This window comes from Astatotilapia calliptera, chromosome 13 (assembly GCF_964374335.1).
Source record: "Astatotilapia calliptera chromosome 13, fAstCal68.1, whole genome shotgun sequence".
In the NCBI taxonomy this organism is placed as follows: domain Eukaryota; kingdom Metazoa; phylum Chordata; class Actinopteri; order Cichliformes; family Cichlidae; genus Astatotilapia; species Astatotilapia calliptera.
In genome coordinates, this window is record NC_137434.1 from 14439581 (window position 1) to 14464608 (window position 25028).

The 25028-nt window shown below is 43.9% G+C and overlaps 1 protein-coding gene and 1 long non-coding RNA gene across 5 annotated transcripts in view; one reads left to right on the forward strand and one right to left on the reverse strand.

The window, feature by feature from the left end:
• Positions 1-25028, forward strand: part of LOC145419725 (uncharacterized) — a 61682-nt gene that overhangs the window by 22242 nt on the left and 14412 nt on the right. The window lies entirely within an intron of this gene.
• fam83b (family with sequence similarity 83 member B) lies at positions 13805-22782 on the reverse strand. 4 transcript variants are annotated; one of them, XM_080287621.1, is made up of 6 exons: positions 22564-22782; positions 19463-19564; positions 18578-19051; positions 17259-17423; positions 16654-16778; positions 13805-16246 (listed from the first exon to the last, which is right to left on the reverse strand). In XM_080287621.1, the coding sequence occupies exons 3-6, from the start codon at positions 19025-19027 to the stop codon at positions 14350-14352; spliced, it is 2637 nt and encodes an 878-aa protein (XP_080143747.1). In that variant the 5' UTR covers positions 19028-19051; positions 19463-19564; positions 22564-22782; the 3' UTR covers positions 13805-14349. The 4 variants fall into 4 exon arrangements, with proteins under 4 accessions (XP_080143747.1, XP_080143746.1, XP_026044913.1 ...); XM_080287620.1 differs by lacking the exon at positions 22564-22782 and adding an exon at positions 20725-21210; XM_026189128.2 differs by lacking the exon at positions 19463-19564.

The window sequence follows — 25028 nt, forward strand, 5'->3', positions numbered from 1 at the left end:
GAGGAGGGGATGTAAGGCATGCCAGGAGCAGGGAACCAATGAAGGGTGTGAACACTGCTTCAAGTGTGGCCAGCCAGGACACCTCTCCAGAGGCTGTAGAGGGCGAAGGGGGGCAACAGAAAGATCGGAGAGCACTCAAGTGGGAATCCAGACCATCGCCCCTCCCAAATCATTAATTCCCATCCATGCTGAAGCAGATGACAAGTTGCATGGACTGCTTTGGAATCGGATAAGACGGCTGGAGGCAGAATTAGAGCAGAGTGGCAAGGCTAAAGAGACTGTGGGTGCCACATATGCCAGTCATCTCTCACTACGCTGTCAGGCTAAGCTGAGAGCCCTGATCGGGAAGAAGTGTATGGTGGATTGTTTCTTTGAAGGTGTAGAAACACAAGCATTGTGGGATACAGGCTCACAGGTGACTATCATTAATGAGAACTGGAGGAAGTCCTGCTTTCCACATATCCAACTGAGAAGCACAAGTGAACTCCTAGGTGAGGATGAGGCTCTGGTGGGCAAAGCAGCGAACCAAACACCCATACCCTTCGCAGGTTGGGTTGAGCTAAAATTTAGACTGGGGTCAACTAGAGATCCACAGCCAGAGCTAGTTGTCCCCGTGCTTGTCTCAAAAGAACCAGGAGTAGCAGAGCCACCTATCATTGGCTATAATGTGATTGAGCATTTTGTAAAGGATGGAATGGAGCAGCATCCACCTGCGGTGGTAAGGGAAGCCTTCTCGATTGATTGTAAGAAAGCGGAAGTGCTAATTAACATCGTGCAGCGCTGCCACAAAAGCGACGAGGAGGGTGTGGTGAAAGTTGGGAGGCAAAAGATAGTGATTCCAGCGGGACAAAGCAGGGAGGTTAAGTGCAGTGTGAGGACAGGTCCCCTTCCCCTGAAACAGGAGGTTCTTTTCGAACCAAAGGACATTTCAAAACTACCAGAGGGGGTTAACCTGAATGAAACTGTCATTGGACTGCAGAGGAGAACCCGGTCCAGGGTGGTTATTCCAGTCACGAATGGCAGCAGCCATGACATCACCCTCCTCCCTCATGCAGTGTTGGGACGGCTACAGCAAGTGAAGGCTATTTACCCAGTAGACGTAAGACCGGTAAGTGCTGAAAACATGGGCAAGTTGACGTGTGCTAGTGAAAACACAGGGAGCACCATCAGCGCCCCAGAACAGCACAAAGGGGAGTATGAAGAGGTGGGCAGATGCAGCCAAGATTTATGGGACCCACCGGTGTCAGTTGATCACCTGACCCCAGACCAGCAGGAGCAGGTGAGAAAAGTCCTGCGTGATGAGTGTGCTGCATTTTCAAAAGATGAGAGCGATGTGGGATGCATCCCCTCCCTGCAGTTAAAGATCAGATTGAATGACACAACCCCAGTAAGACGCACATACACCTCAGTCCCCAAGCCACTCCACAAGGAGGTGAAGGAGTATTTGGAGGACCTGTTGAATAGAGGATGGATTCAGAAATCCCGTTCCCCCTACTCATCGCCCATCGTCTGTGTGCGCAAGAAGGATGGAAGTCTGCGTCTCTGCGTGGATTACCGTGAGTTAAACCGGAAATCCATTCCTGACCGTCACCCCATCCCTCGTGTTCAAGACATGCTAAACAGCCTGACTGGGAGTGCATGGTTCTCAGTGTTGGACCAGGGCAAGGCGTACCACCAGGGTTTCCTGGAGGAGAGTAGCAGACCCCTCACAGCCTTCATCACACCTTGGGGCTTATATGAGTGGGTAAGGATTCCCTTTGGTTTGTCCTCGGCTCCAGCAGAGTTCCAGCGCAGTATGGAAGAGTGCCTTGCAGGCTTGAGGGATGAAATTTCTCAGCCATATTTGGATGACAATTTGGTCCACAGCAGATCATTTGAGGACCACCTGCGTGATCTGAGGGAGGTCCTGCGCCGCTACCAAGAGCACGGGGTGAAGCTAACCCCCAAAAAGTGTGAAGTGTTCAAGGACAAGGTGAAATTCTTGGGAAAAATTGTATCCAAAGATGGCTACTGCATGGACCCTGCTGAATTGGCACCAGTGCAAGCACTAAAAAACCGCAAACCTGAGACTGTGGGAGACCTAAGGAAAATGCTAGGTTTCCTGTCATACTACCGTCCCTACATTCCAAACTTCTCACGCACTGCCAAGCCACTATACCAGCTGCTATCGATCGGAAAGAGTCAAGTGATTACTGACAGAAGATCAACGGTAACAAAGCACAAAGGACAGCGGAAAAAAGCAGACCAACGCCACTCAAGCCAGCCAATCACATGGACAGAACAACACCAGGCAGTGCTATGCCAACTGATAGAACACCTGCTGAGTCCACCACTCCTGGCATACCCTGACTTCGAAAGGCCATTTGTGCTGCACTGTGATGCCTCTCAAGAAGGGCTTGGTGCAGTCCTGTACCAGAGACAGCAGGGCCAACTGGTTGTCATTGGGTATGGGTCGAGAACTCTAACAGCTCCAGAAACCAACTACCACCTCCACTCTGGAAAGCTAGAGTTTCTAGCAATGAAGTGGGCAATCTGTAAGAGGTTTCGGGAGTATCTGTACTACGCACCTTCGTTCACAGTGTATACAGATAACAATCCGTTGACCTATGTCCTGACTACAGCGAAGCTAAATGCTACAACACATTGGGTTGCTGAGCTAGCCGATTTTAACTTCTCAATCAAGTATCGGCCGGGAAGGGCTAATGGCGATGCTGATGGTTTATCACGGATGCCACTAGACATGGAGGAGTACATGCGCACATGCTCGCAGGAAATGAAACCAGAGGTAATCACCCCTGCGACACAGGTGCTTCAGTTGAAAGCCCATGAAGATGAGCCATGGTTGTGTCCAGCTACCATAACCACAGCATGTGCTGATGTAGAGCTTGAACGAGTAATGGCCCCAGTGACACAGATCTCCAAAGAGACACTAAAGAAAGCACAGGAGGATGATCCAGTCATTGGCAGGGTGCGAGACTGGGTTATGACAGGACAATGGCCCCCTTGGAGAGGAAGAGACAGGGGGGAAGACACTTCCGTTCTAAGCCGGGAAAAGAGTAAGCTGTACCTCGACAAAGATGACATCCTGTACAGGAAATCAGCTGCTCGAGCTCAGCTAGTGTTACCCACAAAATTCCATCAGCTGGTGTACAAGGAGCTCCATGAGGAAATGGGACATCTCGGAGTGGAGCGGACACTCGCCTTGGTCCGTGATCGATTCTATTGGCCACATATGCAAAGACATGTGGAACATTATGTGACTAAGGTGTGCAGTTGCTTGAAACGGAAACGTCCCGGCAAACCAGACAGAGCACCGCTGGTCAACATTGTCACCACATACCCTTTTGAGATGGTCTCAATAGACTTCCTGCATCTGGAGAGTTGTAAAGGAGGATATGAGTACATCCTAGTCGTGATGGATCATTTCACCCGGTTTGCACAGGCATATGCATGCACCAACAAGTCAGCAAGAACAGCGGCAGAAAAGATCTTTGGAGATTTTGTGCTCAAATTTGGATTCCCTGCCCAGTTACACCATGATCAGGGAAGGGAGTTTGAGAACCAGCTGTTTGCCACCCTGGAAAAGTACTGTGGAATCCAGGGGTCACGCACAACACCTTACCATGCAGCGGGGAACGGCCAGGTGGAGAGATTTAATCGGACACTCCTTTCCATGTTGAGGAGCCTGACAGAGGAAGCCAAGGCGGACTGGAAAAACTCCTTGAGCAAAGTGGTGCATGCGTATAACTGCACACGCAGTGAAGCAACAGGATATGCCCCATATTATCTTCTCTATGGCAGAAACCCCCGCCTACCAGTGGACATCATGTTTGGCATGGTTCCAGGTGACCAGAGTACTTCTCACAGTGATTACGTCCGTAAGTGGAGGATGCAAGAGGCATACAGATTGGCATCAGAAACAGCCCAGAAAGAGAGGAACAGAGCGAAAAAGCAGTACGATCGGAAGGCTCATGGAGTGGAACTGCAACCGGGATGTCGAGTGCTAGTACGGAACTTCAGAGATCGGGGTGGGCCCGGAAAGCTAAGGTCTTACTGGGAGGAGCGAGTACATGTCGTGTTAGAAAGAAAGCACAAAGATAGCCCTGTCTATGCCGTACAGCCAGAGAGAGGACCAGGGAAAGTGAGAGTTCTGCACAGGAACCTCCTACTGCCCTGTGACTTTCTCCCCGTCCAGGAGGAGAAGCTGGAGAAAAACAAGAATGGGAAGGAGGATGCCAAACAACAAAGAAAAGGAAAGACCCAAGAAAAGCAGCAGGAGAGTGACCACGACAGCGGTTCAGAGGATGAGGGTGACTGGGGAATTATCACCACACAAGCTGCGGAATCACCCACCCAGATCAGGAGTCAGCTGAGGGCAGAGGCAGAGGAGTTCCAGCCAGAAGAAGCTGACGGAGAACTGTCAAGTGGTGGTGTCAGCAGCGAGTGCCTAGACAAGGGTGGAAAAGGTGGACTGGAGTCAAGTGCAGAGGAGGAGGAGGCAGGGCGAAGTGAGCTGTCTGGGGAGGAGAACAGAAGAAGTCAAGGACAGGTGTCGTCATCTGATGAAGAAGACGAGGGAGAGCCCAACTCACAGCCAGTTCCCACAAGAAAGTATCCTTTCCGATGCAGAAATCCACCCAAGATACTCACGTATGACACCTTAGGTCAGCCATCAGTCATAAACAGACACAAGTGATGTCCACAGCTAAGAGAAAAAAACTAAGTTCATTGTCACATGTTGAGTTTACTGTGGTGACAGTTTAAAAAGAAAGGGAAGTGTTCACAGTAGCAAATGTTAAAAAGAGCAAATTTGACAGAGCAACAACTGCATGTATTTGTTTAATAGTTCACATGAGTTAAACAGGGAATACCAGAACCAGACTAGCTACACATAGAGAGATACTGGCTTGTATGTGAGATATACAGCAGTAAATGTGTGTCTGTGTAAAAGGTTACATGGTAGAGTGATAGGTCTACACCTTCAGCCTGATACAGAGCACGCCTGTGTGGCGGAGAGACTTTACAGACATTGCCTGGCCAGTAGTGTCTGTTGCTGGTACATGACATGAAGGGGGAGATGTATGTCATGCCAAAGACTGTTACCGGACAGAACGTATCTTGAGAGGCTGACTCCCAGTGAAGCTACTGCTGTAACCTTCTGTTGAAGACATGCATTCTGGAAAAAATCTCTAATGTCGGGATGACATTCATTTTTGGAGGGGAGAGTGTGGGACTCATGTAATGGGTGGGCACAGATGGAAGTATTGTAATAGATATTGCCCCCCCTCCATAATCTCATGCATTCTTATCATTGTTATGTTATGCGTTCAGTTCTGTATTACTATTTCTGACACATACTGTGATAACTGGCAATATAGCTAGGATACTCTGATCAATGATGATTCCCACGGGTGGTGCCCACGCAGGCACTGAATCGGGCAGCTTTGGGCTCACGCAGGCACTGAATCGGGCAGCCTTGGGGTCCTGTGTGTTCTACTGCACAGATAGCCTGCAGAGCGCAGCTACGCTGAACTGAAGTGCTTGTGTTTTGTATTTGCAGGTGAGCACAAGTTATGTGTTGATAAACGGAATGATGTTGACGTATGAGAAATGTATTAGAGTAAGGTACTGTCATTAATGGAACACAACGCTAATGTCGGAGTTTGTGATTTACATGATGTACCTGAACTGGTGTTAAACGGGATGTCACATCGCAAATGATGTAATGAGGGGATCGAGAGGGTAGTCTCCATGCGCAACAATACTAGTTGGAGGAGCATATGAGTGTGCAGAATATTGTAATATGAACATTGGTGGGAAAATACTGAGTAAATGAGTACTTTGTTAACACGTGTTCAGTAGTTATATGTAAAATGGTCCTGTGTGTTCTACTGCACAGATAGCCTGCAGAGCGCAGTTACGCTGAACTGAAGTGCTTGTGTTTTGTATTTGCAGTTGCAAATGAGCAAGTAAAGAGAACGATTCTGAACTCATGCACGCCTGGAAGTGTCATTTGTCCAAATGTGCAACACTTGAACACATTTTGCAAAACTTCGCTCATTGTGCCAAAACTCCAAACACAAGTAAACATGACACAACACTGGGAAATATACCATTCACATCTGTGCCAAATTGAAACTCTACTTTCAAAACCTAAACTCTGCTGTCAAAACCTAACATTCCTTTGTCAAAATGTAACTCTGTTGACAAAGTGACACATACTTGCATCATATGCAAACACTTACAGATCAGGGGGAACACACTAGTCTACTTTATATAAAACACTGCAGTCTTTCATGTTCATTGTTTATTCAGAAGGCATATTTTCAGGAGACACATTTTCAAACAACCAAAAAAGCCAATAGGACTCAATATTGTACATTGCAGCACTGTACATTGCAGTACCATGAATTCAGATAAAGCAAAAACAAACAAACAAACACAATACAGTAATAGAAAAAACACCATACTGTGAACACAAAAAATCATGACAATTGTGCATACGTGGGCTCATGGATCCCGCCGTCTTTTGGGGTCTGGCCACAGGACCTCATCGACATCGCAAGCAATGTCTTCTCCTGCTAGGCACCGGGGAAAATATCCTCTTGCATGTCGAAACCATCCATGGATTGCTGTCACCTGAATGTCGCCGCAGGCCTGTTCCATTGCCTGCAGAAGAGGCATGCGGGCATGTGGTTGGCGGTCATATACACGCCATCTCCAAGCCAAAAAAAATTCCTCTATAGGGTTTAAAAATGGTGAGTAAGGGGGCAAGTATACCACTTCAAGTTGGTTGTGGTTGGAGAACCAGGCCTGGACCAGAGCAGCCCGATGGAAACTGACATTATCCCATATCACTACAAACATGGGCTGATCTGCTCTGTTCTGTACAACTATATCATGGAGAGCATTTAGAAATGTGAGTATATGTTGGCTATTGTATGGACCTAGTTTTGTATGATGATGCAGAAGCCCTCGAAGGCTTATGGCGGCACACAATGTGATATTTCCCCCGCGCTACCCCAATTGCCCTTTGGCCAATTACAGTACGACCCCGTCATCTTGTTCTGCACAGGTCAAATCCAGCTTCATCAATGAAAATGAATTCATGAGGCTGTGCAGCTCCATCCATGGCCAAGATTCTCTGTAAAAAAAAGAGAACATATTACTGTACTACAGTGCTACACATACAGAACCCTCACCCCATCACACAGGTACCTGTGTAGCTCTCAGAGTGGATCCATGTGGTACTGATATGGTACATATTCAGCTGCTACTGGATTTCAACAATACTGTATTGTACATTGAGAGGATTGAGAGAGTTTTTGTTCTTCTGGTGGCCGTGGAACTGTTACTTTTATCAAGGAACGGGACCGCGGCACATCTCCTACACGCACGGACTGTTTACTCCAGAGATCAGCTGATCGCCCTGATGCCGGCCGGCTCGCTGGCCAGGCCCGCAGAAGTACCAGCTGAAATTTGGAGGAAAACACATCGGGGATGCAGAGGTCAAGGACAGAAGAGAAGAAAAAAGGTGACGGTGAGACAGCGGAGGCTCGAAGCGAGGAGGAGGTTTAAACCGTGTCTGCCGTCTATCGTGATGGGAAATGTGCGATCGTTGGCAATTAAAATCGACGAGCTCTCAGCACTGGTACGGAGTCAGAGGGAATACCGAGAGTGTAGCCTGATGTGTTTCACCGAATCATGGCTATACCAGGACATTCCCGATGAGAATGCTTCCGTGGAAGGCTTCCACACTGTTCGGGCGGACAGGGACAGCATCGCTAGCGGTAAGCGTAAAGGAGGTGGGCTTGCTGTTTTAGTTAACAACCGGTGGTGTAACCCTGCCAACATAACAATCAAAGAAAGGATTTGTTGCCCGGACACTGAACTGTGTGCTGTTGGACTCAGGCCGTATTATTTACCCAGGGAATTCTCTCACGTCATCTTGGTGGCTGTCTATGTTCCCCCCTCTGCTAACCCCACAGCTGCATGTGACACTATCCACTCTGCCATAGCTCGGCTACAGACTCAGCACCCGAGTGCCTTTATTGTGATCTCGGGTGACTTCAACCATGTATCACTGGACAATACACTACCAACATTCAAACAATATGTGGACTGTCCCACCAGGGGAGAGAAAACTTTAGACTTACTGTATGCTAACGTCAAGGATGCATACAGCTCCTCCTCCCTCCCCCCACTTGGTAGGTCAGATCATAACCTGATTCACCTCACCCCCCGCTATGTGCCAATTGTGAGGAGGGAACCTGTGACCACCAGGACTGTTAGGAGGTGGTCAGAGGAGGCAATAGCGGAACTACAGGGCTGTTTCGAGGTGACCGACTGGGAAACACTCTGTGAGCCTCACGCCGAGGACATCAATGGGCTTACTGAGTGTATCACAGGCTACATAACTTTCTGCACCGACTCCATTGTTCCAGCTCAGACTGTTCATTGTTACCCAAATAACAAGCCGTGGGTGACTAAGGACATCAAAGCCCTCCTCAACAACAAGAAGAGGGCTTTCAGAGGGGGCAACAAAGAGGAGGTGAGGAAGATCCAGGTGTTACTAAAGGACAAGATCAGAGAGGCTAAGGACAATTACAGGAGGAAGCTGGAGTGGAAACTCCAGCAGAACAGCATGAGAGAGGTGTGGAGGGGCATGAAGACCATCACTGGATTCAGGCCAACCAACAGCAAGGGAGCTGAGGGAGGTGAGAATAGAGCCGACGAGTTGAATCTGTTTTTCAATAGATTCGACACCACAGTGTCTGCTCCCACCCCCACAACCTCACCTGCAGTCAGCCTGGAATCCAGAGCCACACCACTGTGCCAGCCTCTCTCTTCACATGTTGCCTCCTGTGAGATTCCTGAGACCCCTCCCCCACCCATCACCTTCACTCAATACCAGGTTGAGATGCAAATGAGGAGACTTCACTCAGGCAAGTCTGCTGGACCAGACGGAGTGAGTCCCCTTGTCCTCAAGACCTGTGCCCCCCAGCTGTGTGGAGTCTTTCATAAACTGTTTATGCTGAGTCTGAGTCTGCAGAGGGTCCCGGTGATGTGGAAGACATCATGCCTCGTCCCTGTACCAAAGACGCCTCGTCCCAGTGGCCCCCAGGATTACAGGCCCGTGGCACTGACCTCCCACATCATGAAGACCCTGGAAAGGCTCATCCTGGACCAGCTGCGACCCATAGTAAGACCACATCTGGATCCCCTTCAGTTCGCTTATCAGCCTCGTCTCGGAACAGAGGACGCCATCATCTACCTGCTCAATCGTGTCTACACCCATCTGGACCAGCCGGCGAGCACTGTGAGGGTCATGTTTTTTGACTTTTCCAGTGCTTTCAACACCATCAGGCCGACCCTCCTGGGTGATAAGTTAGCAGCGATGCAGGTGGATGCTTCTCTGGTGTCCTGGATTGTTGATTATCTGACAGGAAGACCACAATATGTACGTCTCCCACAGTGTGTGTCTGACAAGGTGATTAGCAACACAGGGGCACCACAGGGGACTGTCCTCTCCCCCTTCCTCTTCACCCTCTACACCACAGACTTCAGCCACTGCACAGAGACCTGCCATCTTCAGAAGTTTTCTGATGACTCTGCGGTGGTTGGATGCATCAGCAGGGATGATGAGACAGAGTACCGGGCTGTGGTCGACTCCTTTGTCACGTGGTGTGAGCAGAATCATCTGCAGCTCAACGTGGCAAAGACCAAGGAACTGATCGTGGACTTCAGGAAGACCAGGAAACACTTGACCCCTGTTTCAATCCAGGGGGTCAGTGTTGACATTGTGGAGGACTATAAATACCTTGGAGTACACATTGACAATAAACTGGACTGGGCTAAAAACACCACAGCACTTTACAGGAAGGGCCAGAGTCGTCTCTATTTTTTGAGGCGACTGAGGTCCTTCAACATCTGCCAGAAAATGCTGAGGATTTTCTATGAGTCTGTTGTGGCCAGTGCGATCCTCTATGCTGTTGCATGCTGGGGGAGCAGATGCCAACAGACTTAATAAACTGATCCGTAAGGCCAGCAATGTTGTGGGGATGGAGCTGGACTCCCTCAAGGTGGTGTCGGAGAGGCGGATGCTGTCCAAGATAAAGACAATGTTGGATAACACCTCCCACCCACTCCATGACATGTTGGTCAGTCACAGGAGCTCGTTCAGTGAGAGACTGAGATTACCGAAAAGCACCACTGAACGACACAGGAAATCATTCCTGCCTGTGGCCATCTCCCTGTACAACGCATCCACTTAACACACTGTTTGCTGCTACAGCTACACATGTTTCTTTTCCAACTATTTATTTATAAGTGACTTATGTATGTATGTATGTATGTATATATATGTATATATTGTACTATTCTTAGTTAGCGTATTGTCTGTCTTGTCTTAATGTTGGTTTAAAATGGAGCACTGTAACAAAAAATAATTTCCCCCAGGGATCAATAAAGTATTCTGATTCTGATTCTGATACATGTAAAGGACAGTTACACTTACCCGTACATATTCAGCTCGAAGTCCTTTGACCCTGTCACTGTTCCTCTCAAATGGGACTCTGTAGAGCTGCTTCATGGTGATGCTGTGTTTTCTCAAGATGCGTGTGATAGAATAGAATAGAATTCAACTTTACTGTCATTGCACATGCACAGGTACAGGGCAACGAAATGCAGTGGTGGTGGTGATGCTCACATGGTTTATGTTGTTGAACACTTGCCTGTCTGCAAGTATTTGCTTTCGTAGCTGGTGGAGACGGATGGCATTGTCTGCCCTCACTAGGTCCTCAACAGCAAGTTCCTGCTGTTGTGTGAACATGCGTTGGCGTCCTCCCCCAGAAGGTCTTCGAGTCATTCTAGAGGAATACAACCACATATTGTCATCGCTTTGCTTATTTTTCTTACAGTACTTTACTGTATATACTGTATCATCCACTGTACAACACTGTACTTCAATATAAGTAATCATGGTATGTTTCACAGAAACTACCACTTTGGCTGCAAAAGGAGCATTAGCACCTTGCAATACCCTGTACACTTGATATGGTAATGTGATATACTGTAGAGTAGAGTAGAAGGTAGAGAGGTGAAGACAGACCTGTTTTCGGAATGTTCTTATTACAGATGCCACTGTGAAGCGGCTTAGATGTGGGTGGACTCTCTGCCCAGCTTCCCTCATAGTCAGGCCCTGGTTGATGACACCAAAGTTGCTCTTATATCATCAGCAATATGGGTCTGTGCATGGCCTCTTCGACCTCCTCCTCCTCCTCTTCCTCTTGCTCCATGCTTGCAAAGTTCTTGAATTGGCTAAACTGAGGGCTTTTTGTAGTTGGCTAATTGGTGTTCAGTTTTGCAAGTAAGGTCCTTCAGGTGTGTATTTGAGTGGTTGCAATTACCCGATGTGTTTTGTATTTTGGATACATGTGTTTTCCAAATGGCACCCTGAAATTTAATTTTGTGAACAAAGTGTCTTATGTATGAAATGGAGTGTAGTATGCAGGACCATGTGTGTTGCATAAAGGAGTAAGTGTGTTGCATAATTGCAACTAGGGTGCAAAGGAGCGCTTTTGTTTAAGGTATGGGTACATGTGTTTGAGGTATGGTAACAAAAGCTTCAAGTTGTGTTACTTTAGTCTAAGCATGGGTTTATAGTGTTCAAGCAACGGGCAAAAACTGTAAGTACTCATTGTCTTACTTTATTATTATCTGTTTTTTTCTTTACCTTATCTAAATTATCCATCTTTAAATGTTGACTTTAATGAGGCTGACCAACTGTCTTTAATGACATGTGATAACATTAAAAAAACACGTCAAATACTGTAATTTTCTTTCTTTTTACAATAAGAATTTCTAGCTTTTTCCATATATTTAACAAAAATAATTTCAGGAATACTGCAAATAAACAAAGCTTCACAGCTGGCAAGTTCAGCATATTGAATTCTTTTTTAAATACTCCTGTGCAGTGAGCTTGTCACTGTATATTAACTGTATAGAAATAATACTTGAATAATGAAAACGAGAGATGAATTGCTGCAGTTTACATGCATTTACACTCAAGGCAAAGTGTAAATGCATGTGCACTGGATGCTTTACCATTATTTCCTGGGTGCTTGTTTTGAATAACATATCTATTAAGATCTCTGAATCTATGCTATGCATGAAGTTAATTATTATACCTGACAGGTCACAAAAATGCTGTTGTTGTTGTTGTCATATCATTAAAAATATTTACTGCTTTTCCTAAAGAGAATAAAATAAGAGCAAATATTTTGCCACTTGGTTAAAAGATTGTGGTCTGATTGAATACACAATAACTCATGTGGTGTGCTCCCCACCAGCCCGAGGCACTCATAGCATAGAGTACAGCCAGTGTTTGTGTGTCAACACAATCAAATTAGGAAATCAATGTAGTAATATACGAACATACGAACAACGGTCTGGATGACCAGCATTACCATACCCATATGGAAGAACAAAGGGGATGTAGCCGAATGCTCAAATTACTGTCCTATCCGCCTACTATGTCACACGACGAAAATATTCGAAAGAGTCATCGATGCACGTCTTCGGGAAATTGTCAACGTCACCCCCAACCAATGCGGTTTTGTAAAGGGATGTGGAACAACTGACGCCATACACGCCGCCCGACTCCTGCTGGAGAAGCACAGGGGAAAAGAACAAGACGGTACATATTGCCTTCCTAGACCTTGAAAAGGCTTTCGACAGGGCCTCATATGGCACTCCCTAAGATCGCATGGTGTCCCTGAGGCGTACATCAAATGGATACAGCTCCTCTACGACAATGCCACCAGTTCAGTCCGATGCACCGCTGGACTATCACCTCCCTTCCCAGTTAGAGTTGGGGTCCACCAAGGGTCAGCTCTGTCACCCCTCCTCTTCATTCTATGTATGGATACCATCACGGCCGAGCTCCAGTTACCTCGTCCATGGTCTCTCCTCTTTGCCGATGATGTATTCCTCGCCAGCAAAGACAGAGAAGAGACCCAAACGACGACACAACTCTGGAAGACCCGGCTCGATGAATACGGTATGCGGCTCAATACGAAAAAGACCGAATACCTGGAAGGAGGCCCCCAAACTGATGGCACCATCATAACTGACAGCGAAGAGTTGAAGAAGACCGCTACTTGGGCTCAGTCATCAGCTACGATGGAAATATAACCTCCGATGTCCGAGCACGAATAAATGCAGCCTGGTTAAAATGGCGACAGGTCACTGGTGTCCTTTGCAACAGAAGAATGCCAGATCGACTCAAGGGAAAAATCTACAAAGCGGTGGCCCGCCCAGTAGCCCTGCTCCGATGGAGCTTCGGAATTACAAGACGGGACCATGTTACGAACAAAGACATACGGAAGCGACTAGGTGTAGCCCCAATTAAGGAAAAGATGTTTGAGTCCCGCCTGAGGTGGTATGGACACGTGATTCGAAGCGATGAGAACTCTGTAGCAAAAACGGCAATGATGATCGACCCAGAAAGATGCCGGCCTCGAGGCAGACCAAAGAAACGGTGGATGGACAAAATTAAGGAGGACACCTTGGACAGAACCAAATGGAGAAACCTTTGCCGAAGAGCGGACCCTGCACCAGCGGGAACAACGCCAGGATGAAGAATATACGAACATATTGCCTAGAGACAGGCTTGCACCTTGAGTCAAGTGTGGGACATTGACTTTTGACTTAAGGCACAAAACCCATGAATTAAAACAAACTCTTATGATGAATCTCTTAAAAGCAATGAGTTAATAAAGAAAGTGTTCTTCATTTTCCTGAATACAATATATTAAAAGTGATGCAAATTTTTATTAAGAAAATACAGCACATGTTTTACAGAAGTATTGCACCCTCCCAGCATTCGGCAAAACCTGTCTGACACAGGATGTGCTCCATCATATCTTATCTTGGACACCTGTAGCATTTGCAATGTTTATTCTGTAACTTGCCCGTCAACATTTATGTGGCTTTGGCAGTAGTAACAGCACCTTGGTATGTGTATGCACTTGCAGCAATACATTTTATACTTTTGTGACATTTTGAAACAACAAAAAGGTACGCATCCCCAAACACATTCTGACAGTGAATTTGTTAGGAAGTTCAAGTAGAAGAAAGACACAAAAGCAGCTTGACAATTGTATTTCCAGATTGCCAATATATGGCATCCATCAGTGCACCTATAAACCAGTAAAGACGTAAACTCTGTTTGCCAAAACATTTTCTTAACGCAGCAAAGTGCAAAGCTACATGTATAAACATTACCAATCACATGTGCATTAGTAGTTATTGACCTGTGAAGAGTGTGCGTAATGCTAAGACACGTCGCTACTTGTTCTTGTGTATAAAATTTCCCACTCTTTGAAAGAATTTCTCCAGCTTGTTTTCATGATGTCCACGGGCAGCCTGAGTGCTGTTGAGTTCAATAGCTGCCTCGCCTTTTGGAAGGCTTTTGGACTTCTCCTGGGACGGTTTGATTCTGAAGCTGTGTGGAGTGCGTAGAGAGGTTTTCTTTTCCGATGAGCCGAAAGGCTCAAATCTGCTCGACAGGCGATTCTCACCTCCTCGGTCTTTGCTCCAGCTGCTTGAGTGAAATCCAGGCCTTGTGTTTTTGTCAAAAATGCTGGGTTTCTTCTGTGTGGTGGTTTTGGAGAGAGCGCTCTGCGGAGGTTGTTGTTCTTTCTCAGCTTGGAATCGCGATTTTAAAGATTTTATGCCCTCCACGTTGTTCCTCTGGCGCTCTGAGGAGTAACTGAGAGAAATGCTTCTGCTTGGGAGATGTTTTTGTTCTATAACTGATGTTTTCTCCTCATCCTCAGCAGTCAGAGTGTCTGAGCTGTCCGCTGACGTGAGACTTGGTGTTTTTGAGTTCCTAATTGAATTCTCTTTTTTCTCTTGTATGTTCAGCAAAGATGTGATTTTCTTAGCACCTGTGCGGTTTGATTTATCAGTCAAATCCTTGCTTTTCACATCCAGGGCTGCTGCTGACAAAGCCCGGGCCGGTGGCTCCTGCCAAATGGGGCCACTGGGACTCTTTGTGCTTGTCATGCTCTTGACATCATAATGGGAGACAGATCTCTGATCTTCATTTAGATTTGACCCATGTCCTCCATTCAGTGCAGTCATTGCTGCTTCACTTTGGCCTTCTTGCATCCTTACAAAAGCATTGTACATGTGATTTGATGATTCGTGTGTGCTTGATCTCGGATCTGCCACACTGTGCCTTTTGACCCAGTTGTCACTGAAAATGTTAGGGTTTGTGATTATTTGCCTGTCTTTAGCTCGGCTCAGGTTGGCATATGAATGATAAGGGTTTCTACCTGTATCATAGCCTGCTCCTGTTGGAGTCCATTGCATGGATGAGTAGTGTAAATGACTGTTTTTTGTGGGGCTAAGACTACTAGAAGTATGTAGATATCTGTTTGCCTCCATTTGTTCTTGTACGGTTGGCCTGAGAGCAAGAGAGGACCTCATCCCTCCCTGCATGAACGGGCTAGCTTTGTCCAGTTGTTCAAACTGGTCTAAATAGTCACAAGAGTCCCCAAATGGGACATCAGGATTATTAAGATATGACTCGATCCTCAATGTACGCATATAGGACTTGGACATATTCTCCAATGTTGGCATGTTCTGCTGCTTGGATAGAACTCGTTTGTCATTTCCGTTGTAAGACTGCAAATTGTGACTTCTGTGTATCTGTGGCACTTGTAAATAATTATTCATAGCATAGTTGTTTGCTCCATCTCTAGAGATATTCCAGTTGCTCCCTCTAGGCTTGATGTTCTGTGGGATGGATTCGTGTCCATCTTGCCTCTCTCCAGCATAGCTGTGCCTTTTGAAGAAGTTCATCTCCTCCACCGATTGAAATTCCTGAACACCAATGCCATTTTCCATCAAGGGTCTAAGTTTGTAATCTTCCTCTTCAAACAGCCTCTCTTCATAATCTCTTTGACCAAGGTTCCTCTCACGAGTCTTCCGATAGACTGTGTCCAGACTTTGCCTCAACATGTCCCTCCGCTGAAGATTTGGAGCAGAATGACAGTTTGGTAAAATCTGTTGCCCAAGTGACCCGTTTCGTTGGAGCAAACCCTCTGGAGGACACAGTTCAGGTGGCACGATCGATCGGGCATAGAGGGTTCGAAACTCCTCATCGTAGGACTTCACCAGATGTCCTGTGATGATCTGAACCATGCTCAGATTGATCTTCTCAAATGACCAGGTGAAACTGTAAACAAACAGGAAAATACTTGTATAAAAAACTGTATTTTGATTTGTTTCCCTTGGTTTACAGCTTAGATTTGTTATCCTCAAATAGTTGTTAGTCTCAAACTGAAAGGCTTTCACTTTAAATGAAAACCTTTCACTTAAAGGTTTGCACTTACAGACTCTAAGTACACTAGTAAAATACATTTACAACACCTGGAATACTGAAACTTTTTTTTCCACTATAAGTGCAGTCACATTTTCTACAAGCTTTTCACATTAATAAACAGCAAAAAGCTGAAACAAATAATAAATACTAACTGTGACAGAAATTTTGTAAAGAGCCAGAACAAATATAGTGCTGAAAGCTTTTTGTGTGCACCTCAGTGGTCTCAACCACAGCTCCGGTTGTATTGCAGTTTTGTTTACCTGTATGAGCCGTAAATTGCTGTGTGACAGTCAGCTAAAAGAAACTTCTGCTCCATTGCACCATGAAATTTAGCTCCTAATCGACAGCGGTAATCCTGACCTTTCACGGTGCGCACCCTCATGTTCTGCAATCAGAGCAATGAAAGGAGAGTGTCAGAACATATGTATGACTGTCACATTTTACAAGTGGTAATAATATGTCAAAGAGGAAATTAATATGTGATACAGGCATGCATATTGTACAGAATCATTCCGATTATTTGTTGAATCGTCGAGTTGTTGTTGTTGCTGTTGGCATGTAATTTCTATGTAATTTTGTAGGTGTGTTTGAGTCGTAATTACAGTAATTACAACTCCACCCAAAAACAGGATTAACCAGATTTAACCAGATTTACTAATAATTTAACGCTTTAAAGTTAAGGTTTATTTTTTTTAAAAAAGGTCATTTGTTACTTTGCATATGGCAATAAACACAATTTTTTGAAAACTATCTTCTTAATTATTGTGAACTTTAAAAACATTTTAAGCCTGGGAAGATAATATTTACATGTAAGAATGCATGCACAGCCAAAACATCAAATAAATCCATTCCATCCTAAACTTACTCTCAGTTGTTGGAGTTTCACATCTTGGTTTTCAGCCATTGTCAGGAAACTTTTCAAATGGTAATCATCCAAAAGCACATAAACCGGGACTCCCCGTATTGAAGCGTCGACGGCTTCTTTGAATATATCCACATCAGTAAACACGTCCATTACAATGGCAATGACCTGCAAGGACAAATCAACAGTGAATAGTAAATCAATCTGACATCTGCAAGCTCATAAATGGTAAATTGCCTTAAATGAGATTCTGAAAAATCACTTATGAACAAAGTCTCCAACATGATTCCATGCTGAAGAAAAAGGGACACGATAAACGGCTACATGTGCTTATCTATAATCAATACATTTAAATGTTTGGAGCACTCAAAGCACTTTTTACCACAAGTCTTGTTTACCCAATCACATGCACATTCACACAGGCACTTTTTCTATACCTAAGCACTTTGTCTAACAGGCATGCACACACTCACACTCCAATGGATGCATCAGGGGCAACTTGAGATTCAGTATCTCCTGAGCCACAGCCATCCATTGATCTCAAATCCATTTCAGTCACTCCTGGAACATTTTTGTGAGTGGGACCAAACTAGAGCCCTTTTGCTTCGTTCTTTGATTTCACTTCAGGTTCAGTAAGTGTACATAAAAGGTTCCTAATGATAATGCAGACGGTGAAATTCCTGGACGCTTTGAAAATAGCACTATCACACTGTGTTACTGCAGGATGTAATGAACCTATGTGTGACTTTACTGAGTGTTACTTTAATACATATTGTGCCTGGACTGTGTGTGATCTCCAATGCACTTTCATATATGCACTATTTAAAAATTAAAAGTTGCTGTCTGGACAGGCTTGAGACAGTGCAGCTGCTCTGTTTCATTAAAGATTTATTCCAGTTCCGTTTTCTTTACACTTCACTAGCATGAGAACTGAGGGGGTGGGTTCTTTAGCGCTTTGTGAGCTTTAGGACTGAGATATGCGGGCACGCATTGATCACTTATGTTGATACTTTCCTGCCATTTTCTGGTGAACATGCTGCTTTAATTAACAGTCAGCTCAGACTTTTAAAAAAGCAATCGTCCACTACGCAAAACTGACACAGGCTGTTTACTGAGGTGTAAACTGCTTCTTATAATGCAGTAATCGAAATTACTATAAAAATAGTTCACACACTCATTTCACATGATGGTGAGTTGCAGAACCAGATTTTGGCCCAGGCAGACACTCCTTTTCCCTGAAGGAGAAAGGTGCTTCTGACATGCTTTTGTGATCAATGCGTGCCCGCATATCTCAGTCCATTGTTGCTGGTAGCTCTGATTACCTGTCTTGCATCCTGAATGTGCTTCCGGATGACTTCTTTAATTGTTGGGCTGTTTAGTCTCGGTGGATGAAAGAGCAGATCTATATTAGTCTGTAACATTTCATGCAAAACCTCCGGCCACCCTAAGTCCAGATTTGGCGTTTCCACATCTGAGTGCATGGGCCAATATGTCCCAGAGGATGATTTGGTATCCGAGGGATCTTTGATTTCCTCGGTCTGGGTTTGAGGTGGGAGCTGTTCTGCATTTCCAGTGATGAAGAGGATCTCATCTTCGGAGAGAAAGCTCCCGAGCCGTTCTCCTTTTAAGAACTCCTGGTAACTGTCTCTGCCGCCATTCACCAAGCGATCAATTGCCAGCCGATACGACTCCTTATAGTGAGGCTGAATGAAATCCTCTGATTTAAATTCACCTCGCAAGGAGGACAACAGGGAAAACTCTGGAGACTCCATGGCTCCAGACTTTTTCAGTAGGACCTGTAATAGAAAATGAAAATCAATGACATAATGTTAGAGGATCAGAGAGCAAACAGTGCAACAGGGTGGAACATGTTGACTCATGGCAACCCTAACGAGGAAAGGTAAGCTGTAATGCAGTATGCGGAAAGTTGTTAATGTTAAACTATACTACAGTTTGCATGGAAAGGTCAAAGAGTACATTAAAGGCAGTGTTCTTATATAAAGCAGTAAATTATTTAATGTTCTAGATCGTTTATGAGGTGATGAAGATATTAAAAGGCATGTTTAAAGATGTATTTTAGGCATTTTCCAGGCCTTATAACATATTACAGACAGGAAAGCAAACTCTAACCCGAGCCTCTGATGGAGGCCTCAGCATGTGGAATCAAGGAATTTCCACTGTACAGTTGAAATGTAAATAAAACCAACCTGTTTTCACTTCTGTCACTTTTATCAACGTGAAGACCCAGCATGGTTGGATGGTTAGAAAGGTGTAGTTGTTTTTCACCTGACGTTAAGGTGAGCTCACCACTAGAAAAAGAAATCAGGGGCTGTACAAAGAGCTGTTTACTGATTAGCTAACCAGCATTTCCTCAGTAACACTCAATAATAAGATATGATAAATTACTTGAGAAGAGGGTGGTAAATATCTCATGCTTCAGCATGCCCATGTTATATAAATAACACAAAATAAAATTGCTAAACCAGGAACTACATGATAATTTGCTGTCAGTAGATTTATATTTTAAGTGGTTTTTAATGTACTCTGGTAAATCTGGTCTGTGTTTTACACTTATTTTGGTTTTGAAAGCTGTTTTGAAATACTGAACACCATATCTGCTCCTTCCATGTTTAAATGTGAATCGCTTCAAACTGGGGTGCCCTTTTGCCCCTTTAGAGTTTAGATTGACAGATTGACAGCTTAAAGCTATTGCCCCTGTTAATATTAGTACTGGACAACAGGAAATAAAAAAAAACACTGTAACCTTTAAAGCCCACGGTTTTCATAAATTCGGTGATCCAGGTGCTTCCCTGTTATATTTGACATTATATGTCCAATCAGGTCTCACCAGATTAATGCAAACACATGTCGGCTGAACAAACGAGTGTTACAATTTAAACATTCAAGCTTTTCACTCTAGTTTCACATTAATGTTGGCTAAGTGTAGAGAGCGTAGAGTCAAATTTGCACTCGCCCTTTTCGCTTTTACTTTCCTCTATGGGAAAGTGTGAGTGGAAATTATACTTTCACTGCCGACTTTGCTGTAGAGCATGAACCATTGCCAACATACAGATCACCTTATGTACAGCTGTTTCTTATACCTGTTTTCAGGTACCTTTTCAGCTTTCTTGTACATTCTGATTTTATACATGCGCAGTTATTTACATTTTGAGTTAGATCTCAGTTATCAAAGCTCCTTCAAGTGTGCGGCTTGGTTGTGCTGCTTTTCTGGTAAACAGAAATGTCAAAAGGCTGAGCAGCTGTTATCGCAACGCGTTTAATCATAGGACACACACCTCATAACAACAGCTTCTGTTTACATTTATTCATAAATCTCCCAGTGTTCATTCATTTGAAAGCGAGGCATTTGATATTCTTACAGCCGCTCGCTGAATGTCTCTCAGCGGCTTCAAAAGCTTAGTGAGCTAGTCACAACAATGTTATCTTATACTCAATAACAGTGACTTACATTTAGATTCCTGACTCTGTGAAAATCCTCTTGACTGCTCCCAGAATATCCTGCTTACATTTACATACTTTCAACTTATGTTCAATGTTTAGAGACTCATGTGTGCCTACTGAAAAAGACAAAGAAGCAGAGGTGTCTCAACATGATAAGCAGTCTGCAGGTTGAGGGTGTGGATTCCAGTTCTAACATGCAAATTATCAGACTCGAAACTCGCTCACAGGGAGTCATAAACCTGTTTCAGACCTAAAGCCACTCCCCTTCTGTATTTGGGTACAAAGTTCAGAATGACGAAAATCTAGCATATTGACGGACACAAAGAGGTTTTGTTAATACATCGGGAATAGCGGCACAGCACTCCTCAAAGACAATACATTTTAATTTTAGAGTGTGACTCTATTTATTGTTATGTATGGCAAGGAATGTTGGTTTAAAATCAAATAAAACATTTGCAGTGTCTTCACATAGATGACTCCTATAAACCCATGTGAACTCAAACCAGAAAGATTACTCATTATCTTAACCCCTGTGGCTGAAATGTCAGGGTGGAGCTACTCAAACTTATTTTGCTGACACAAGTCACATCCCTTGTCCTTTTTGGTCAGCACTCAGTTGGTAATGAAAAAGGGGCTATTGGGTAACAAAGCCGCAATCACTAAAGCATTTTACCTGATGCGAACGAGTCTAAAGGACAACAACTCAAACAGCCAGTTTAACTTTGTTCAAGGGCTGGGTGACTGCGAAATAATGTGTCTAACATAAACAAGACATCCATAAAAGATGTTTGTTACACAAACATTTACATTTACAGAACCCAAGTGTGTGTCAGACTGAGACAAATGTATTCTCTGTTGCACGTCCGTTTACAGTATACAGTGTGTTATCATGGATTAGGGACGACCTGAATTTCAGTTTAATTACTTTATTTGCTGACTATTAAACTGAAATGACCAAGTGTGACAAGAACAGTGTTCTAACCTCCCTGTCTCGGTGTATCCAAATGCCATTAGCCTCAAAGCACTCAAAGCATTTTTCAGGCCAGTTCAGGTTTATATATCATGCTGAGGACTTTAACAACAATTGATTAACTAACACCACAGGACACCCGCTGAAATAACCATTAAGCCTGTGCCTAGAGAAACAGACTCCCCTCCAGTCCACTCCCTGCAGCCTCAGTTTGAAAAGATGTCTGTTTAATCTCTGGGAAAGTTTAAAAAAAACAACAGTCTGACATTTTAGGAGGTATCCATTTAACCGATAGTCAAAAGATAGCTTGAATTATCCTTGCAACAGCACGAAGACTGGAAATGGGAGAAAATGGCTCATCCAAAGATGACCTGCCTACCAGCACTCCTAAAACCTATCAGCATCCTAAATGGATTTTTTTTTCTCTTAGATGCAAAATAATTATTAAGCACAAACACTATTACAGGTCCAGCAGAGTGAAACGATTTAAGCGACTGCTTATTCTGTTTTCAATTAACTATCAATTAACTTTCACAGTGTGCTAAAGCACATTCAGTCCCAACTAGTTAAGACTACCATGGCTTATCAGTTTGCCTAGTTCTTTTTCTTCTGTGCATCACATTCTTTTAATCAGTAAATAAATTCTGTCTTAAGTAACCTGTTCCTAATAATATGACCAAGATATGAAAATCAAGTTCTTTTACATATATGTGTCTCACTGAGCTAATGCTGAGAAATTAAAGCAATAATATGATGATTATTTAAGAGGGACTTGATCAAAAAAGCGCCTGTCTCATTACATTATTCCAAATTACTTGTCTCTGGTCAAAGATTCATGGTAATGTTTGCTCATGAAAAAATGGCATTGTTACATACAGTGTCGACACTCTGCTCCTGGGTCAGGGCTCACACACCTCGGGTAGTTCTCCAGGATTTCGCTTGAAAAGTAAAACCACAACGAACAAAATCTCTGCACCATTGTTCTGTCTTGAGTCTGGGTGTGTGTGGATTAAGTAACGTATGCAGGGAGTTTCTTTTCCTTAATCGGCCTCCTTGTGAGTCACCTTTTGTGACACCCAATCCCTGTAGTCATGGTCAGTTCCTCAGGCTGTTCTCAGCTCCTGCCGGCAAGTCTGAGCAAGTGGTGTGTTGTTATGTCGCTGTGCAGCGCCTGTAATCAGTTAACTACAGCTCTGACGTCTTGATAAACATCAGTGCTGAAGCAAGAAACTTGTCACTGAGTACGCTCAAAATAAAGAAGGAACTTATTAGTCTTAGAAGCATTTAAAACTCATGCTGCATTCCTATAGCTTTTTGCTCTTTTTGTATTTGAGAGTAAAAAAAAAATGTTTTGACTAGTTTTCCATATTGAGAAATCTCTAGAGACTAAGCAGCAGGCTTAGTAGACAACTGCTTAAATCTTAAATCATTCCTCTTGCAACATTTAAATGAATGGTTTACAGTGTAATCAGTATAGAAGTATGCTCACATACAAGGTGAAATCAAAGGTTTCGGCTGTTGTAAATTACAGGTGTAATTATGCATGCTGGATTTGTATCTGTTAAACACGGGAGGAAGTGTTATATCACTGCTTCGGTGCAGAAGCTTGATCACACCTTGTTTAGTGGTTTGGATTTTTAGTTAATAGCCCACACAAATCAAACATTGCTGCCAGGCTAACCACAACTTTAAGTAACAAATGGAAAAACACAGATGCCGGAAATGCATCCAGACAAACAGTAGTCAGGTTCTTTATGGTCACTCATTATCTGCTGTGGTGGGTAAATACATACTTTCCTGTCCTGACTTGATGGTTCAGCAGTCAGCCAAGGATGTGGATAGGTGGTTCACCCTCCAGCTTTTCATCAAGCCAGCTCAACACAACATATTAGAAATTCAGTTTTGAAGTTACGCTGATACTCATTTCTGGTGCCCTAGCAGAAGCTAACCAACCGTCCACTTCATCCATGAACCAAGCTCTCAAACAGTAAGACAGTCTACTAAAGTGGACTGTATATGAAAAATGGGAATTCAAGATTCAGAGACTGAAAAGTGGAGCCATTGTAACCTAACATTTTTTTTCTGTTGGCCAGTAGGGGAAGATATATTAGATTTTTTTAAAAGCGCCCAGGGGTGGGATTCTATTGGTGCTGCGAGGCTGTAACTCAGGATGTGGGTCAGGTCCTCTACTAATCAGAAGATAGGTGGTTCAGTCGCTGCCAAAGTATCCCTGGGGCAAGATACTGAACCCCAAGTTCCTCTCCAATGCGTTTATCACAGTGTGAATGCTAGATAGAAAACACTTAGGTAAAGCAAAAGTGTGTGTGTGGTTGGGTAAATGAGGCATGTTATATAATGTACACTGAGAGATTCTCAAGGCAGCCGAGAGATGCAATCTCTCCAGGGAGTCCTGGGTGTGCCCTGGGGCCTCCTCCTAGTAGAACATACCCAAAATGCCTTATCTAAAAGGCATCCTACACAGATGCCCAAATCCTATCAACTGGCTTCTTTTGAAGTGTGAGATCATCTTGTGAGACAATGGAACAAAGTGCAGCCAGCGTCCAAAGAAGAGCTTTGAATGTCCTTTAAAAAGACTGGTGAACTATTCCTAAAATAGTTCTGTTGGTTATACAGACTTTCAAGTTCATTAGACTTGTACAAACTCTGTCTTTGCCTGTGCTGTATTTCCATTTCTGTTTGCATGTCTTAATAAATGGTTTCACTTAATTCTAATTTACCTAGTGAAATATAAAGAAATGAGGGGTTGCTCAAGACTTGCACAGTACAGCACCTTACAGATATTGTATCTATACACTTTCTAGTCATATATGGCAAAACATAGATTTATAAAATTGTGATATTTTCTTAATTTAAAAAAAAACCCTTTGCTTTTATATCCCGCCCATCAATGAATGGGAGGGCAAAGGGGTCGATATGCTGAAGCTTTTACTGACAACAGAAACTGAGAGAAACTAATGGGGAGAGATGTGGGAAGACTTACATATGTGCATTTTTCTGTAGTCTAAAAAAGAAAAACACATTCAAACAGTGTAGTTAAATTTGATGCAAATTGAAGACTATTTTTTAATTTAAAGGCACTCTACAGCACACAAATCAGTGCCAATTAGTTTCATAAAATGAGAATCCAACATGTTTTCCACTCAAGTACATTTTAAAGTAAATGGTAAATGGTAAATGGCCTGTATTTATATAGCGCTTTTCTAGTTAAAGTTAAAGACGATGTCAGCTGATGGCACTTATTTTAAACCTTTTTTCTTGTGTTTTTTTGTTTATTGTTTCTGAATCACTGAATCACATACCCTTCCCCATCCCGAACCCAC

What these genes read in the sequence shown, in the direction of transcription:
- fam83b (XM_026189128.2), bottom strand. Translation starts at nt 19,027, where the DNA reads ATGGAGTCTCCAGAGTTTTCCCTGTTGTCCTCCTTGCGAGGTGAATTT. An exon ending in ACATTCAGGATGCAAGACAG is followed by an intron (nt 17,424 to 18,577) that starts GTAATCAGAGCT and finishes TTGTCCTTGCAG; the next exon opens with GTCATTGCCATTGTAATGGA. An exon ending in TGAAACTCCAACAACTGAGA is followed by an intron (nt 16,779 to 17,258) that starts GTAAGTTTAGGA and finishes CTCTGATTGCAG; the next exon opens with AACATGAGGGTGCGCACCGT.